Source organism: Lates calcarifer, linkage group LG1, assembly GCF_001640805.2.
Source record: "Lates calcarifer isolate ASB-BC8 linkage group LG1, TLL_Latcal_v3, whole genome shotgun sequence".
Taxonomy (NCBI): domain Eukaryota; kingdom Metazoa; phylum Chordata; class Actinopteri; family Centropomidae; genus Lates; species Lates calcarifer.
Genome location: NC_066833.1, coordinates 4,137,475 through 4,155,027, shown reverse-complemented (window position 1 = coordinate 4,155,027; position 17,553 = coordinate 4,137,475). Strand labels below are relative to the sequence as shown.

The following is a 17,553-nucleotide window of genomic DNA, read 5'->3' as shown; positions in this document are numbered from 1 at the left end:
CAGTATTTGTAGCTAGCATAAAATTGAAGTACTGAAGTAAAGTATAACTACCTCAAAGATGAACAGAGTACTTAACTAAATGTACTTAGTTACTTTCCTTTATATTACATATAATATCTTATGATTATGATATATCTTAGCTGATCAGTGTAGAAATTTCTGCACACTTTCAGAATTTTTTGTACATGTTGGTACAATACAACTCAACCACTGACTGTTCAGTTGGGGATCTGTATTTGTTTTGTTTGTAGCGGCTAATGTAGCTGAGCCTCTAGCCTTGAGCAAAGATGAAGAGGGCTTATAAAGGTCTGGTGAGCTCACTTCTCTTTTTTTCATTTTCAAACAGACTTTCATGTGTTAAATCGGTGGAGTTTCCCCTTTAAAAGCTCAAAGTTCAAAGTTCATTGTTGATATGACTGAAAGCTCCAGAACAGCTTCTGGTTTATCAACAGCCTCTTCCAAGGAAAAGAATGAACTTTTAACTTAGACATTTCAGCCAACATGGATGAGAAGTGCTCAGAAAAATTCCCACATCTGCAATTCCATGACAACTGGGCGACTCCACTGGCTGATGAAGATAATGTGATATGATCAAAAACTCTATTAAACAGCTACTGAATAGACCCTGCGGTGAGATTGTCCTTCAGTTTATCCCGACCTTCAGTCTCATCACAGCTAAAATAACAGCCACAGTGATGAAGCACAAGTGGGTGAGAGCATTACAACTGAGAGTCTTGGCAGTCTGTCCCAGCTTGCAAAATGTCTGTCAAAATGCACATTTCAAAAAGAGTTAAAATAGGAAAGTGGTGCCTCTGGGCGCAGGATGCTCTCTCACTGAGGGACAAGATGTGACTCGCCTGCTATTAATAGCACTTTGGGAGATAATTCCTGCCTTGTTATCGTAGCAGCCATACTCAACAAGCCTTGCCAAAGGCAGGCTCTTCTGAGGCTGTGAGTTGTATAACCATGCTTTCTTTTATTATCTCTCTCTTGTCTCACTCCCATTCTTAATTCAATGCCTCCTTCTTCTTTGACATTTTCTTTTTTCTTCCAATTCTCTGTCTTTCTCTCACTCTCTGCTTTCACCAGCTCTGCACGCGGCTACAAGCCAACAGATTGAGGACAAAAGGGCAAAAAGAAAAAATGACTGAGTGATGAGGAACACATTGTGTGTTCCCAGTTATGGTTTTCTTTGCTTTCATGTTTCAGATTTTAACTCAGTGAGACAAAACACACTTTAAAACTGATTTACACATGCATGTTTTAACAAGACTAAGTCATAGTCATGCTAGCAGCTCTGTGAGGCTTTACTTAACCACAGCAGCATTAAGCTCTGTTGGCTGTATAAATAGTTTGACAGTATTTATATATTTAACAATATTATATACATACATATACATACATACTGAAAACTTCACAGGAAGTTAGGCTGAGATTACATTTCTGATCACCATAATAACCACTTCAGACACACATGGTTACACCTGTGGGATAGTGGTTTCTGATCTACCCATATCATATCCGTTATGTTAGAGCACTACCTTATCAAATTTAAAGCAACAATCGCCTGTCTTTGTAATGTTAGTACTGATGTATTTACCATTGGACACATTGGTCCATCAGCTTTACCTGATCTTGATGAGTGATTACTGGTGGTCCTGGCTCCTTTCACTGCAGTGACAGGACCTGTGGAAGACTGATACTGGCAACTTCAACACAGTTCTGTCTAGTCTCCTTCATTCAGGTGCAACTCTCACCAAATATTGAAGGAAGTCTCTAATGGCATGAGTGTGTACTGAATTACAAGTATGCTCTGTCTGCTACTAGAACAGTATGTCTCTCGCTTAATTAGTAAAAATAAACATAATCCTAAATCTCTATACACTGTAGCCAAACTTTCTCAAAAGCAGTAGTCTCTTAGCTGCTAGCCCTCTACAGCTCACCATGTCTTGTACTTTCTCTGCAGTCAAATGGATGAGATTAGACACAAAATTAATTTAGCATCTCCAGCTTCTTCTGTAGAACCAATTGAGTGTTACACAGAATCCCAAATTGTCTCTGTTTTAACAGCACATCCCTGGAATCAGTGTCTAAGTTGATGTTTCCTCTTCAACCCTTTGTGGGGTTTCCAAAGATCTCTGACTAATTTTGGAACACACAATCCTAAATATAGTTTATCATTACTTATATTTTTGTATATTGGCAGGTTTAACATTTTGTAAGTCACCAATAGACTGATAAGCAGCAACAACAAAACTTACAAAAACTCCTTTAACACAGATTTCCACACGAATGGATATATCAATACAACAAGGGCATTTTACAAACTGGCAATTAATTTTAATAAATAATTTGGCCTCTGGAAAATGTGGATTTTTGAAGGTTATATTGCAGCTCTTGATTCAACACCAATACAGATGTTTTTAGTGACTGAGTCACACATTACCAATGTCTTTATTATCTAGGATTTTCCTTGAATTTTACTGATGCAGCCTGATTTAATATATCTCTAGTTTGAAACTAGCTACTCCAACAAGACTTTACCTACAAAATTAGCAACTAGCTGGTGCAACTCTGTTCTGAAGTAATGTATGTACTTCAATGGCCCACTTCAAATCCAACCAGGCTAAGTGAAAGTATCACTGCTAGAGCCTATGGTTACTGATCTGTGTGATTAAAGAAAAAAGGGACAAAATGCATATTCAACCTCTTGTGTTTATTTGGTAAAATGTTTAGTCCATCAATTTGTCAACAGCTAACAAACAGTGAGGGTGACATACTGTAGAGACAGACACAGGGCAGACTGCAGAGGCTGGACATATTGATTCCACAGCCTCTCTCATCCAATCAGGACCTGGATAACACAGGGGACAGTCTGCCCTTGACCCTCTGTGGGCTGAGAGTCCCCCACCATACTGACCCTGAGGGCGGGGGGCAGAGGGCTCATATCACAGACACAGTTTATAAAACAGATAATTTGATTAACTGTCCTCTTGGTTACATACAGTAGATTTTTCCTACTCAGTAATAATCCCCTGAAGCTGTGTGATGATGTTGCTGTTGTGATATGTATGTATGTATGTGATCTGTGACTCAACTTCTATGATTTGATGATTTTATGTACATACAGAGCAACAAACACGCTGCTGGGCCTCTCTCTGCTGCATCTGTGCCTCTGATGTCACTCAATACCACTAGTGAGTCCCAGGATGAGAGTGAGCTCACACTAATCAGGACTGTAGAGCCACCTCTGCCTCAGAGGAGGGGCAAAGGGTGGGGGGAGGAGGCTGAGATAGCTCCACATGGGGGGAGCAGATGAAAACAGATGACTGCGACTATGATTCTGTTGATTAATGAAAGTGTGTGGTAGTAGCATTAAATCCAACTGGACACCAGATATTAAATATCATACAGTAACATGTAGTATTCAAAAGAAAAGTTGGACATTTTGGGACATATGCATATTGTTTTTTTTTCTCGTTTTTTTTGAGAGAGAGTTTTTATTGCCATTGCCACTGTCATGTTTAGAAATGGAGTTGATCTTCTAATCCAACCTTCTATAAGAAAATAAATAAACATGTTTCCCCAAATGTCTATATGTTGAACTTCTTTGAAAAAACAACTAATCTGGGTGACATATTGTATTTCTGGTGGATATCTCCTGTGTGTCTGGTGATGCATTTTGTTTGTTCTTATGAATAATGTGACTGATAGATAACATTATAACACATAGAGATGTTTCCAGTGTGACTACAATATATGTCATCTCACAGAGAAAAATGTCTAAAACGTCACTGAGAGGCAGGTTTTAGTGAGTCCAAGGCCTTCTCTGCTGACTCATGCAAGGAGGAATCAAAGAAACACGTCCTCCGACCAACAGCAACTTGAGTAACCTAAAGAGCAATGCAGCCACGTGCCATGTTGTGTTTTGTACATTAGACTCTCCTCTTTAACAGTTGGAAACCTGTCTGGTAACTACACATATAACCCTCCGCGGAATGACAAGCTTGTTTTCCCTTTAGAGAGAGTTGTCAAGCTTCCTTCTCAGAAACAAGAAATCTCAGACTGAAAGAAAAGTAACCTGGGATGGTAGAAGTAGACAAAAAATAAATAAATCCACCTCAGAACAAGATAGCATCTGGAACGAACAACACAGCCCAATATATCTGAGTGTCCAAGGGTGGATTTTTGTTTCGATTTTACTTAATTCAGTTATCAAATATCTAAAAAGTAAAGTAAAGCAAAACACTATAGAGGATGAGGATGAAATCCCATGACAAAACCAAATCAACATTATTTCCAGTTTAGCAAAAATGTTGTACAGATGAATCCTCTTTGCCAAATACCTACTTTTTTAAACCAAAAACGATTAAAAACACATAAATGAGACACCCTGCACTGGGTGACATGTCCCTTCATTACCATGAACATGGGCACTGTAGTTTTTGAGTCATTCCCAGGTACACCGTTCTGCTGCCAGATATACTCATTAGAGTACCAAATGTGTATTCATCCACAGCTGAAAATAGTCCCAGAGAAATTTTCACTCCTGGTTATCTTTAAAGATTAACATCTATGATAGAGTACTAGCCATGTTGAAAAAACTATTGAGACACAGAGTAACACATCATTGACTTTGGTCTTTTTTCATGGGATTTGTTTTCCTTATCTTTAAAGAGAACTTGCTTCAGGAAACTCAACCTGCTGATAAAAACAGAGACACAGATATCACCTCCCTTGTTTGCTAATTAAGGTCAGTACTGGGGCAGTAAATCACATCAGTCCTTTACCACGATGGTAACCAAACAAACAGATGAAACAGAAATGATTACTCTGGGTTGCCAAGTATCAATAAAATTGTCTGCTCTTTGTTTGTCTAAATGCTGTGGGTCAGCTGTTGACGATCAGTAAATTTGGTTACTCAAAATGTTGCTACAAATAATCGTGTTTTCTATGTGCTGTGACGTTTTCTGCTTTTTCAGTGTGAGCCCCGTGCAAAGCTGTGAGCACAGAGTGGGTCCATTTATTTGTTAAGGCAATTGATTACTTCAAAGGACAGGGACAGACATGAGCTGTGACACATATTGGAAATTAACTCAGATAGCCTCTGTGTGGGCATTCATATTGTGGCCCTTGTGATCTGACAGTAAATCACAAATGTATATTGTGATGGTAGAAATGTCATGTGGGAATTTTATACTTTCTTTTTTTTTTTAATGTAACAAGACAGTGTCTCCGCAGTGCCTTTTTTGAACATGCTACCAAAAAATTAAAATCACAACAAATAAATATACCAGATAAATGGAATTTTTAAGCAAAGAAATAAGTTTGAATAGTCTGATCTCCTCTTTTGTTCACTCTCCTTTTGTTTCAGCAGGCATGCGGTGATGTAAGTTAACTTCAGATAAAATATTATAAACAAATATATACACTTGGTAATATAGCTGTCTAAAACCATTCTTTCAATAGATGTAAAGTTACTGTAAACATGCACTCTTTTACCACTGAGTTCTCTTGGCTCCCAGGCTCCATTAGTGAGAAATAAAGGATTATGATATGCTGTATAACTTCTGACATTCCCACAGTGTTGCAGTATTAAATTTATGCCAATTATGTTAAATGACTTTACACTGATGTGAAGTGAAAGTGACCCAAAATCACATCAGAGTGGAGTGAATATCCACAGTGTATGAGGATAAACTGGACATCCTGTCTGTTTTCATGGGGCCTGGGTGCAAGAGTAATGACTCAGTGTGTTTTAAAGGGAATCAGGGTATAAAGGCATCAAAGCCTGACCCTACAGTGGAGCTCAGTTTGTACCGTCAGAACATCACCAGTCTCACTCTGCCCTGCACCATTAATACACATATTTCAGCAGAGAGCAAGACAGTTTTCCACATGCCTAACTCACATTACATATACTGTAGATTTTCTCAGTTCTGACATTCACATGTTTACATTTTCTTCAAGTTTACATTTGACATTCTCTGCAAGTTCATATTTGACAAAATAATATCAACTCAAGGTCTATGAACTCACTTTTACTTTTTTCAGAACTTGCAACAAAAGCCTGATTGCTACTGGACTTTAGGTGGGAAAATTAAGCAACAAATCATCTCAATTATCAAATATACACCTCAGAATTAATTTTTGTTTTTCTAAATAATTGTTATTAAGATATGTAATGACTGGGACATTTTGCAGTTGCACAAAATTAAGTTGACTAACTATGTAATGGAGGCACTGTTTTTAGCTGTGAATGGCTCCTGAGATGGCAGTTTCACCACTTTGGTCGAGAAATATCTTAACAACTATTCATTGCATTGATGATGTTGTACAGACATTCATTTCACCAGAGGATAAATCCCATTGAATCTGGTGATCCCCTGACTTTCCCTCCAGCACTACCATGACATTCAGATTTGTGGTTTTGAGTGAAATAGCTCAACAACTATGAATTAGATTGCCATGAAATTTTGTACAGACATTCAGGTTCCTCTCAGGATGAATTGCAATTGCTTATATGATACTGTAATTTTTCATGTTGTGCCACCATCAGGTCAAAATTGTATGTGTATATATGTTTTCTCTGCCCTGTTCTTCTTTCTTTTCTCTGTTATCATGTAACCAACAATTAGATTATTTGATGACACCTGGGCCAGTTTTGATCAATTGATGAAGATCATGTGTTTCTGTCAAAAGCTTCAAAAACAGAGTAAGAGGACCTTGAGTTGAGATTATTTTGTCGTACATTCTGTAATTTTCGTCATCTTGTTTCTTCCAGGAGCAAGGAAGAAGCCAAACTGAGGAAGGAAGATGACAGACTGCTGAATTCAAATCTAATATAATCTGAATTAGACACAGTGGAAAACTGCCCCCAGAGAGTGACTGTATCAGCTCTGCACGGTGAAGAATACTGATCTGAACCCCTCTAAGCTAAAAGTTCCACATTAATAACAATGATATATTAAAAACACATTTGTGTTTACAGTATATTTGAGCTACACCTACTCTCCAGAAATATACATATACTCTGTCTGCACATACTGTATAATATAATTTGCCATATTTGTGGGGACAGTAATATGGATACATTCTTTAGAGAACACTGAATTAAGCTCAATGCTCAACAGCTTCTGAATGATACTGTATATCTTCCACCCTCTGTGATGAAAACATAATTCCTTGTATTTTGTCTATTTCCTCAATTACCACCTAATCTTTATTTGGTAGTTAAACAAACCATGAATGCATTAAAGCCACCCAGCGCCTTGCACTCTGACAGCACACTTGACATTGTGGGTCGATGTTTGACACGGTAATTAGGCATAGGGTTTCACTGGGGGAAAGATAGACCCTCCCTGAAATAGAGGGATAAATTTAGTTCCCCCTGTCAATGTGCTGGTAAATAAAACCCCCAGGGGCTCTGTTCTTGTACCCTTGATGGGATTTATTTCAATCCTTGACCCTCTAGAGGTGTCCTATGGCGTACGGTGCACAGAAGCTGTTGTTGATTCAGTCTGGATGGTAGTGTTTGACTGCACCGATCAGAGGACAAATTAGTCTCTTAAGAAAGCAAGGATGAACTACATTGTCTCCAATCTCTACTTTCAATCTAGACCCTGATCAATTTATACAGTCATAACTGTGCACAAGTGGACAGGCACTTCCTCTGCCTGACGTCTACAGCCAGATCATCTACAGAGCCTGTAGATATGTTTTAAAGGATTTTTTTGTAGGCAAGTGATGCTAAGGGGCTAAAATCACCCCTGTATGTTTCCACCCATTCCAGGCCACTGTTACGCCCCACTGCCATCAACCCACAAACAAAGTAAGTCAATAATGGATGAGGCTTTTCCACTCCACTCCTCTCCTCTCCTCAGGCTGTACCGTGTTGTCAGTCTGTGGGGAGGTCCTGGACTGAGCGCTCTTACAAGCAACCGCTGTTTCATTATTCATACAGGTGTTTTAACCAAGAGGTGGATCTTACTCTATTTACTCACCAGCCTTGTAAAGAGCCATGATTACTGCCACACCGCTCTTATCTAACCTTATTTTTCTCATTGTAGTGTGTTTAGAGGAGCACTTTCTTTCTCCACTGGCTCATCGTACAACCTGCATCTCTTACCCTCTGTCTCCTCACTATTACTCTCTTCATGTTGTTCAGGGAGGGAATCCCAGCAGCCAAACTTGTTGTGTTTAGCAGGCAGTGCAGTACTGGTATATGGCTAATTTTTTTGGGGGGGTGGGGCAGGAAGTGGCTTTGGACTGAGAGACTTGTGGCTGAGACTAAATCCATGGCTAGGACCTGGGGGTTTGGAGACAACACTAGAGGATGATGGTTACACAGGAATAGGCCGGTACTGTATACTTATAGTCTTTTCATTTTGGGTGCCATCACTGCAGGTTCCTTTGGGAATGAATTGTCTGTAGCCATCCCAACTTTAGGAATGTTCCACCATCACAGATGTGATCCTGTAAATTAACTTCCCAGTTTCAAACTCAAACTTCAGAACAGTGTAGCAGTCATCTGATGGAGCTGCCTATACAGTGGGAGGCATGTGTGTGTGTATGTGTGCATATATGTACTGTAAATGCATGTGTCTTTGTCTGCATGTGTTGGTCCTAGTCGCAGCTCCGGTTGCGTCTCTTGAAGAAAAAGAACGGTGTCTTCTGAGGTGGGCCCAGTAACATGGGGACCTGGTTCTTGTGTGTGATCTTGACCTGTAAGAATCAGATAGAGAAGACCATTAAAAAGGAATTACATGTGTACAGCAATCTGTTCTCAGTGTGGTTTTTTTTTGTTGTTTGGTTTATTTTGTGACAAATTTACTAGCTGCACAGTCATCACTTCCTGGCTTTTCACAGCTGACAAAATCAGTCACTGTGACCTTGCAAATAACCCACATAACGCAACAAAAAGCTCTCTACCTTCCACCTCCATGAAGGTTTACTATAACAAAATAAAATGGTTGAAATGCTTTGAGGATGAATAGATAATAGCTGATTTCTTCTTTTATATGAAGAATATAGCCAGGCCATGATATTTGATGGAATGAGGTAGGAGGTTGAGGCTGGGGGTGTGCAGAGGAGGAAGATGAACAAAAGAGCAGGGAAATGAGCCAAGACAGGACAAAAGCTGAGTAACGCTCAGCTTGGTCCGGCATACTGCTGACTTCATCAGCTGTCAAGGATAAGTAGCTGTCCATGTGCATCCAGGAGATGCTTAGAAGACAAACACAGTGACACCTGGTACAGTTTTTATAGATCAGACTACATCCAAATGGCCTTAATTCTCCAATAATACTAGCTCTGGCTTCATACCTACCATAGCACTGACATTACATGTCCCAGTAGCCAGTCTTTGTAGCTGGGGTCTGTCTGCCAAGACCTGCATTAAAGCCTTAATGCATCAAACTCCTAACCCCTACCTCAAAGGAGGCAGACACATGTGGTGGGTTCAGGTACAGACTCAGCCATTTTTTCTGCCCTCCAAGGTCTGGCCCCAGGTCTGGTTGCCCTGGTGTGGGCAAGTTCATTCCTCTCTGACACCACCTGCGCTTAGTGATCTTTAAACCACTCTACATTTGGCCCCTGACCTAAATTTGCTTTGGGAGAAACTCACCATGAGCTACATGGTGCAAAACACACACATGGTGTGTGATGGCACAGGGGAGGTGCTTTAGCAAAAAAAACCCAGGCAACTGCTCTGCCTTTAGTATTGTGTGTTATGTGGGTTTGATTCAAAACATGTCTTCCCAAAACTGAACTGAAGCCTGTGAACTTGGTTGGCAGGGACCTCAGGCCAAAACTCACTGTGCAGGGGGGCTGCATCCAGGGCTCGCCATCAATCTGCATGGGCAGCCGTCTGGACGTCCTGTGAGGAGAGAGCAGAGGGATGAGCAGGAGAGGTAGGGGGAAAGCAGAGAGAGAGAGAGGGAGGGAGATAGAGAGAGAGGGAGGGGGAGAGAGGATAGGGTGGGGTTGGAGGTTATGAAGGTCAGATCACACACACCTCAGAGGCACGAGAGGCCTGTTCACACTGTCCCAGGACAGGGTCAAACACTGCACCCTTTGTTCCCATGAGACCCATTCCCAGACAGGCCCCCACTCTTTAAACTCACAGACCCACTGTATATACACACACACACAGAAGTACAGACACACACATACACACACACAGTCAAAGTTGGTTTAAGACTTTCATGCATGCCTCTGCGGCTACAGAAACACAGTATGGGAGAATGAGTGTGATGAATGTTCTTTTAATTCTGGTCTAGGAAAATATTAGGGGCCGTTTGCTGAACAAGTGAGAGAACAACTTGTAAATGTCACTGCTTTGGTACAGTAACTGGCGCACTGTGGATGTTAAATTGGCCGAGTCTTGCAAGAGCAACAAAAACATCGGAATTAAAACCACTTTCTTTGAATAAAAAAGCGTCAAAACCTAGATGTGGTTACAGCACGCTTGGATATCTTTGACAGAATTTAATTGAACCTGAACGCAGGATCAAATACCAAACCTATCTCCTAGAAATTATGTTTCTATACAACTAAACTGCAGCAGCAAATATGTAAATGCTGGCTGTATTATATAAAGAGGCAACATATTTTTTGAATGAATGACTCTCAAAAATAAGCACATTAGTGGATAATTATCCACTAAAGTGGATAATTACCTATTGGATTACATTGTAGAAGCTGTGTAACAGTTGCCAGGTACTCTGTTCTTGCTTAATATTGCACAGATTCCAAAGATTTTTGTCTCTATCAATCATTCACACTCAAAAACATTGGAAAATAACACCCAGGTTCAAAAATACCAGAGTTATGCTCTCCAGTCTACTATTATTTCTGTCAAATTGCATTTTATTTTCATTCGATGCATTTTATTTCATTTTTATGTATTGTTTTGTTAATGTTGTTCTGATAGTTTTCTTCAAATATCAAATAGATCCAAAAATGCCAAAATAAATCATCTACAAATTTAAAAAAAAGGAGAGAGAATTAACACTGAACAGCTACAGCTGATATTTGCCAAAAGATTGTCATTTTAACAGACGGCAGTGACAGACAACAGCAGGTCTCTACCTGAATGTTATTGGTCTTTGGTAATAAAAAAATGAAGGAGGTGTAAGAATGTTTTTTGCCTCAGAGTTTAGAGAATCCATGTGTTTTGCCAACTGAATCTGAATATATCAGAACCCCACAGACAGATTATTTTTCATCCTGTGACTGTGAGTCAGTCCTCTGCTCCAACAGCTCACTTAGTGAAGCATGAAGTTGAAATATATAATTTAATAGGTACATGTGTGTTATTGTTTGGACACTGCAGGGATTTTAGCCTTCAAATGCACAAAAACACTCAAAAGGAATACATTTTTGATCACATGTATGGAATAGTGGTGGATTCAGTTTGTGCAGTTTCCAGCTGGTTGACTAAGAGGAAGAAAAAAGGAGGGGAAGGCAGGGTGAAGGGAAGGACGAAGAACAGAGATCAGAAGGTGAAAGGAGGGAGGAGGTGGATGGATTAAATGTGAGAAAAGATGGAGAGGAAGCAGCTGAGAGGCAGGAGGTTCTGACCTAATGGTGACACTGGCACACTGAGCCAGTCTGCGTCCCGCACTCTTCAGTCCAGTGTAGATCTGACCCATCTCAATTGCCCCTTCCAGGCCAACCACCTCCAGCAGCTGGTCACTGAAGTCTGGATGGAGAAGGTTGCAGAGACAGTGTGAGCAATACAACTTTTACACACACCTGCTCCCTGTGGGCAGTAGAAACAACACAACATTGGCATATCAACTTTTAAGATGATGCAGTAAACTTGTTAGTAGACAGCTGCTTATTTACAGATCCAGCAGTTACAGACCAACATTAGCATTCATTTGTCATCAGATTTTTGGCCACTGATGAATTCAAGTCCAACATTTTACTCTCTTTTAGCTCTGTGTTTGGTCTCCACCACCTCCTGACGGAAATATCTGGTTCTTCAGCTGCTAAATGTTCCACTACGTTCACCAGCTGCTCTCTGACTGTGCTTGTCTGCTGTTTGCTGCTGAGCAGGAAGTGGACAATAGATTTTTGGAGTTTTTTTTTTTTCTCATAAAACAAAAATCCCTTTCCACTTGAACTGCCATGGTGAGTATTTTAGTAAAGTTATGGTCTGGACAGATAAACAATGAGCTGAAACTCATTATAAAGCCCCTTAACACCAGAAGGGGCGACAGATTCAGGTGCTAATTCTCTGCAGGTCCATCACTATGAGTGATCCCTTTCACATCACCACACTGTTTTCACATTGTCATTTGATTTGATTTGGGTGTTACTATAAAAATATTGATTACAGCTGCTTTATGTACAGGGCAGTAAAACAAACTCTCACAGCAAGCTTTAACGTTTTCAAAGACTACAGAGATAAACTGTGACAGTCATTTAAAGACACTGTATTTGCATAGTTTTAACCACAGGGAAGCAAACACACACTCACCTTTATATGAGAGAAAAGAAGAAATAACAACAGCAGAGCAGAGGAGTTCACTGTAATTTTGAGAGTGTCAAACCGTGACAAACAGACTGTGCCTCCTCATTATGTTCTCTTCTACGAATTTCCTTTTGTAATCTGGGTGTGTTTGAAAAGCGTAATGCCTAACAGTCAATATTTACAGACATGATCTTAAAGGTCAATGATGATGTCATCTGACATTTCATTTTCAATAGACTTTAGCTCATAATGTAAATAACCTGAATAATTGAGAAATGATGTGTTTGTGTGGCCCCTGCAGCTTCACAGGTTTTACAAATGCTTTGCAAAATGAATTATTAGAGAGAATTGTGAGAAATGTTTCTGGCTTCACAGCCAGTGTGATAATTTGTGAGGCGCTATGGCAGAATCAAATCTCATACTCGCTCATACAACTGTGTTGGTGGCAAACACTAATTAACTGCGGTTGTGTGCAGATCACATCTTATTCAACCAGAAAAAGATGTGACAGGAACCAAGCTGGATGAGTTGAAAATCCAGACTTTTATTTTGACGAATGCTATTCTATTTTCTAATGCTTTTATTCTTGGCTATAGTAGGTTTTTATCAGGGTTTTATCATTACTCTGATTATTCTGATCATTGGACAATGTGGTCTGGCACTGGACACAAAAATAGACCTTGAATTGAATCAAATCATTGGCTATAGCGTCTGCTCTGTAACCCGTTCTCCACAGCTAATCATGCAGGTTAGTGTGGAGCTCTGAGAGTTGATTAACTTATTCAGGCAGGCAGGCTGGTGCCAGCTGAACACCTAAACATATTCCAGTCCTTTCTCATGCATGCAAAAAGCAGTGGGCTTCCCCTGACAAGCTTTCTTTCTTCACTCATTACTGACTCACAGACGTCTTAAAATGTCAAACAGAGACTGACAATGACTTTTCTCAAAGTTCCCATCCATTAAATCTGCAAAGCTCTGCAGCCTGTGGATGTGTTTTTGATGATTACATGTTCCTAACCTTAATGCTAAAAAGAAAAAGTACAGAGAATATATGAACATGAAGGCAGTGAATTTACTTCATTTAAAGGCTTGAGCAGAGTTTGTTTCAGTGCAGCAGGAGAAAAGAAAGAGAGTTTGTGAGAGGCACCCAGGGAACCAGGTCAAACCATTCCCTACGGGTCTCAATCCTCCATCCAGCCCAGACAAGCTACAACTGGCAGCACTGCCTGTTGTGACTGGAGCTACAGGCTGCAGGTCTGTCTGCCTGTTGCAGTGTAAACAATGTTAATAATTTCCCAACGTCGTCAGACCTCACTCACTCTGTTGGCTTTGTTTCAAGCTGCAAACAGGAAAAGTGTTGTGTGTGTTTTTTGCTTTGCTCTGGAGAGGAAGTCTGATGCAACACAGGGCTCGGGACAAGGCTGACTCATGACTTTTCACGTTCAGAAGGATTAAAGAAGAAAGGTGTGTAAACAATGCGACATAAGCACAGAGAGATTTTAAATGATGTTCTCGTACCCTGTGCTTATTCCTTGAAGAAGTACCTTTGCACACTGTAACTGTTAGAAACACATTTGAGTTTGTTGCCAATTGATTTTTGAATCATAAACCCTGATTTTAAATTCCTTTCCTCATTAATTTGGAAAAATGAAGTGTTCTCTCTTTATCAGTTATTCTCTCTGTAGTCAAAATAAAACATTCTATAGCAGCTAGGTAACTTAAGTTCTTACATAAAGGGGGACATGCAGTTTGGGAAGGCTCACATTTAGAAGAGCGTGAGTGTGGACTTGCATGTGTGGCATTTGAAAAGTGCTGCCATTTCGTGCCTATGATCAAGGTTTATATGGGAATAAAGTTGTAGCTGCTGACTCAGTGGAACTCTTTAATATTTCAGATGACAATTCAAAAGAAAATGTCAGAGCAGCGTAAGGAACAAACATTTTAAAATCACTCACAAAGGCTGCAGTTCAGTTTTGTCAGTATACTTAAGAATTAAATGCTCTGGGCACATGCATTAGTACAGAAGAGCTTGAGAGGAGATTAATATATATAAAAAAGAAAACTCCTTTTAAAATGTTAAAATTATGGCTTGATTTGAACTGTTTCATATTGACAGACATGTATTACATTAACTGGAAGTCTGAAGAGTTGTTTGCAAGTGCATGTATATAAAGACCATTACTGTAACATTTTACTTTTACGTCACATTCATGTGCTCCTCAGGTGGTTACATTACATTACACAGAAGTCTGTCTTCCATCAGTTTGTTCACATGCTTTTAAGTTGGAATGTGAAAATAAAAAACAGAGAAAGCTACAAAGAAGAAGTGTATTTTATCATGCAGAGTGCTTAAACAACACATTGATAGCTGTCACTCTACGTGGACAACTAACTAACAGTTACAACCTAATGCCATATTACACATTGAATGTAACTGATATACAAATGATAAATGGTGTTTAAAAGATTTTTAATTGCAGAATTAACTCACACCATGTTCCTAACAATCCCCAAATTCACAAAAAAAAAAAAATAAATAAAATAAATAAATAAAAATACACAGCACATGATCTCAGTGTCCAAAATGACTGATCACATGAGCATTATCCTGCGTCAGACACAGAAATTATGCCTCATCCTTATACTGCATGCTGCTGCACAGACACAGACACATATTCACCATATGCATCTCTCTGGTCTCTGCAGAGCTTTCCAGGAAATAATTATAATAGGATTGGACATCCATTAAGAAAAAAACTGGACAGTTGGAGACTAAGGGATCAAGAAGGGAGGGGGGCTAACAACACAATGGATACACATGACAGATGGGAATTAAAAGGAAGGCTGGATGTAAAGATGGATGCAGTCTGTCATTTGCTGCAGTTGACAACTAGGGACAGTGTGAGTCTATGCAAGCTGTAATGTGGTCATACAGTTGTAGGTTTGAAGAAAGAAAAGTTAAAAATTTCCAGTGAGTGTTGACATGTCCTATTTTAAGATTGTAAAGCAGTACTATTCATATACCGCTTGCCTTTCCTGTTGTACTATCAAATATATAAATCCCCCTCCTTCGCACGCCCACCTATACACCTCTACTTCCTCCAAACACCAAATATGGGCATGCCATCCTGCCCGTGCCCCAGTGTGCGAGCCTGATGGCAGAATAGCCCACTGTGCTGGTTCTCACCTCAGTGATGATTCCTGCCTCATCAGATCTCTGCGCTTTTGACTCTCAGGCAACCAGCACTGTTACTTCTCAGTGAGGTAGAGCTAAGAATAGAATAGAACAGCCTCTTACATAACGCAGCCATGGTGCATTCTGGGATGGGATGGCACTGGTTTGCCAAGCAGCGGGCAGCAAGAATCATTACTGCTGTGCTGCACTATTTTCCTCTGCTGTGCAGGCAATCTGAAGTCATTCTGAATTCATCCATTATTTTAAACAGCATCATGTTTTATATAGTTTACATTCATCTACGTTTTTCAAAAATATCTTTTGATAAAGTGATATTTAAACGAGATATATACGCTCTATACTTTTATTAATGATAATCTGCCACTACTTTGATTATCTAGTAATCATTGAAGTAATTTAAAACATTACAAAAAACCCTGTTTTGAGCCTCTCTGATATGAAAATTCATCCTGCTTCTCTCTGTTTTGTATCAAAGTGAGATTTTGTACTGTTGGTCAGACAAAACAAAAAATATAAAGATGTCATCTTGATTTTGGACATGAGACTGAGAAACTGGGATCGACCTTTTCACTGTTTTCTGAAAGACTTTGATTGTATTACATTTGAGGATTGGACAATTATGTATCCATATCATCAGATATTGTTTTTGAATGGAGAGATTGGTGTGTTATGGCATGCTTGGAGCCTTAATGCTTGGCTAGAGAGTTTCTGCTAGTCCATTCACAGTATGTCTGTCTGATATAAAAATGTTAATGAAGTCTGATTAAACCTACAAGAGTCTCTATGGTCCTGTTTCGCTGACACAGAGGAAATAAATTCCTTACATCTGTCAAGTAGGCAGCGATTGACTGGTGTCACTGAATGTCAAGCTCAAAAAGACTATTAGGAAAAATGATTTTGACTGCATCAGGAGCCTGACAAGGGACTGTGATTATGTGACAAGCAGACTTTAACAAGACAAACAAAACATTTAACAAGATACAGGGCTTCAAGGAGGAGGACTCTTGTCTCCTTGGACTCTATGGACTCTCTGGGAAACTTCCCCCAACAGCACTAATCTGAAAGTTTTTCTATCTTCAGACAAGTGATTTTTCAAAAACTGGCATTTGTCACCATGTTCATATTATCACCCTGAATATAAGACGATCCTGACTATAAAGCTCATCAAACATTATTCAAACAGGAGGAAATAGACAAACACACTTTTGAGGTTCTAGCAAGTTTTCACAAAACCATGACAGACTATGTGGGGCTGATTCAAAATAAACTGGTCATCATAATCAGTGGTGGAGCACGTATTCAGATCCTTCAGGAAGAAATATTAATACAGCAGTGTAAGAATACTCTATTATGAGTAAAAGTCATGCATGAAAAATTTTAAGAAAAAGCACAGAAAAGTATTAAAGTACATATTAAAGTACTAGTATATCAGTCTAGCACTGGGTCAGACATCATTAGATGATTAATACTAAAGCATCAGTGTGTCAGCAGCATGTTACTGTTGTAGCTTCTGGAGGGTGAGTTTGTTTTAGAAACAGGGACACCAGATAAATCTGAGGGGTCGTCAGATGATTTGATGATTTGATTTTTGCTGAGATACTGGATCATTTGAACATTTATTGAAATAAAGTAATGTGAGAAGTTTAGAGAGAAAAACCACTGGAGATTTAAACAACAGAAGTTGTAAACCGCTGGTTTAATCTTTAAGAATATGTAACTAAAGATGCTAAAATAAATGTGGTGGAGTGGAAGTATAAAGCAGCATACAATTTAAATGCTCATGTAAAGTGCAAATATCAGAGTATTTTACACAACCTGAGTAAATGTACTTAGTTACTTACAACAGATTTATGGCACAGAGTAACTTATAATACTT

The 17,553-nt window shown here is 39.4% G+C and overlaps 1 protein-coding gene across 1 annotated transcript in view; it reads right to left on the bottom strand.

Annotated features, from left to right (window-relative positions):
• Positions 1–2,697: 2,697 nt before the first annotated feature.
• The window catches only part of LOC108902464 (diacylglycerol kinase beta), a 117,012-nt gene continuing 102,156 nt past the window's right edge, over positions 2,698–17,553 (bottom strand). The window contains 3 exon segments of the mRNA XM_051065722.1: positions 2,698–8,724; positions 9,817–9,877; positions 11,584–11,704. Coding sequence (XP_050921679.1) covers positions 8,626–8,724; positions 9,817–9,877; positions 11,584–11,704 — 281 coding nt within the window. The 3' untranslated portion in view covers positions 2,698–8,625.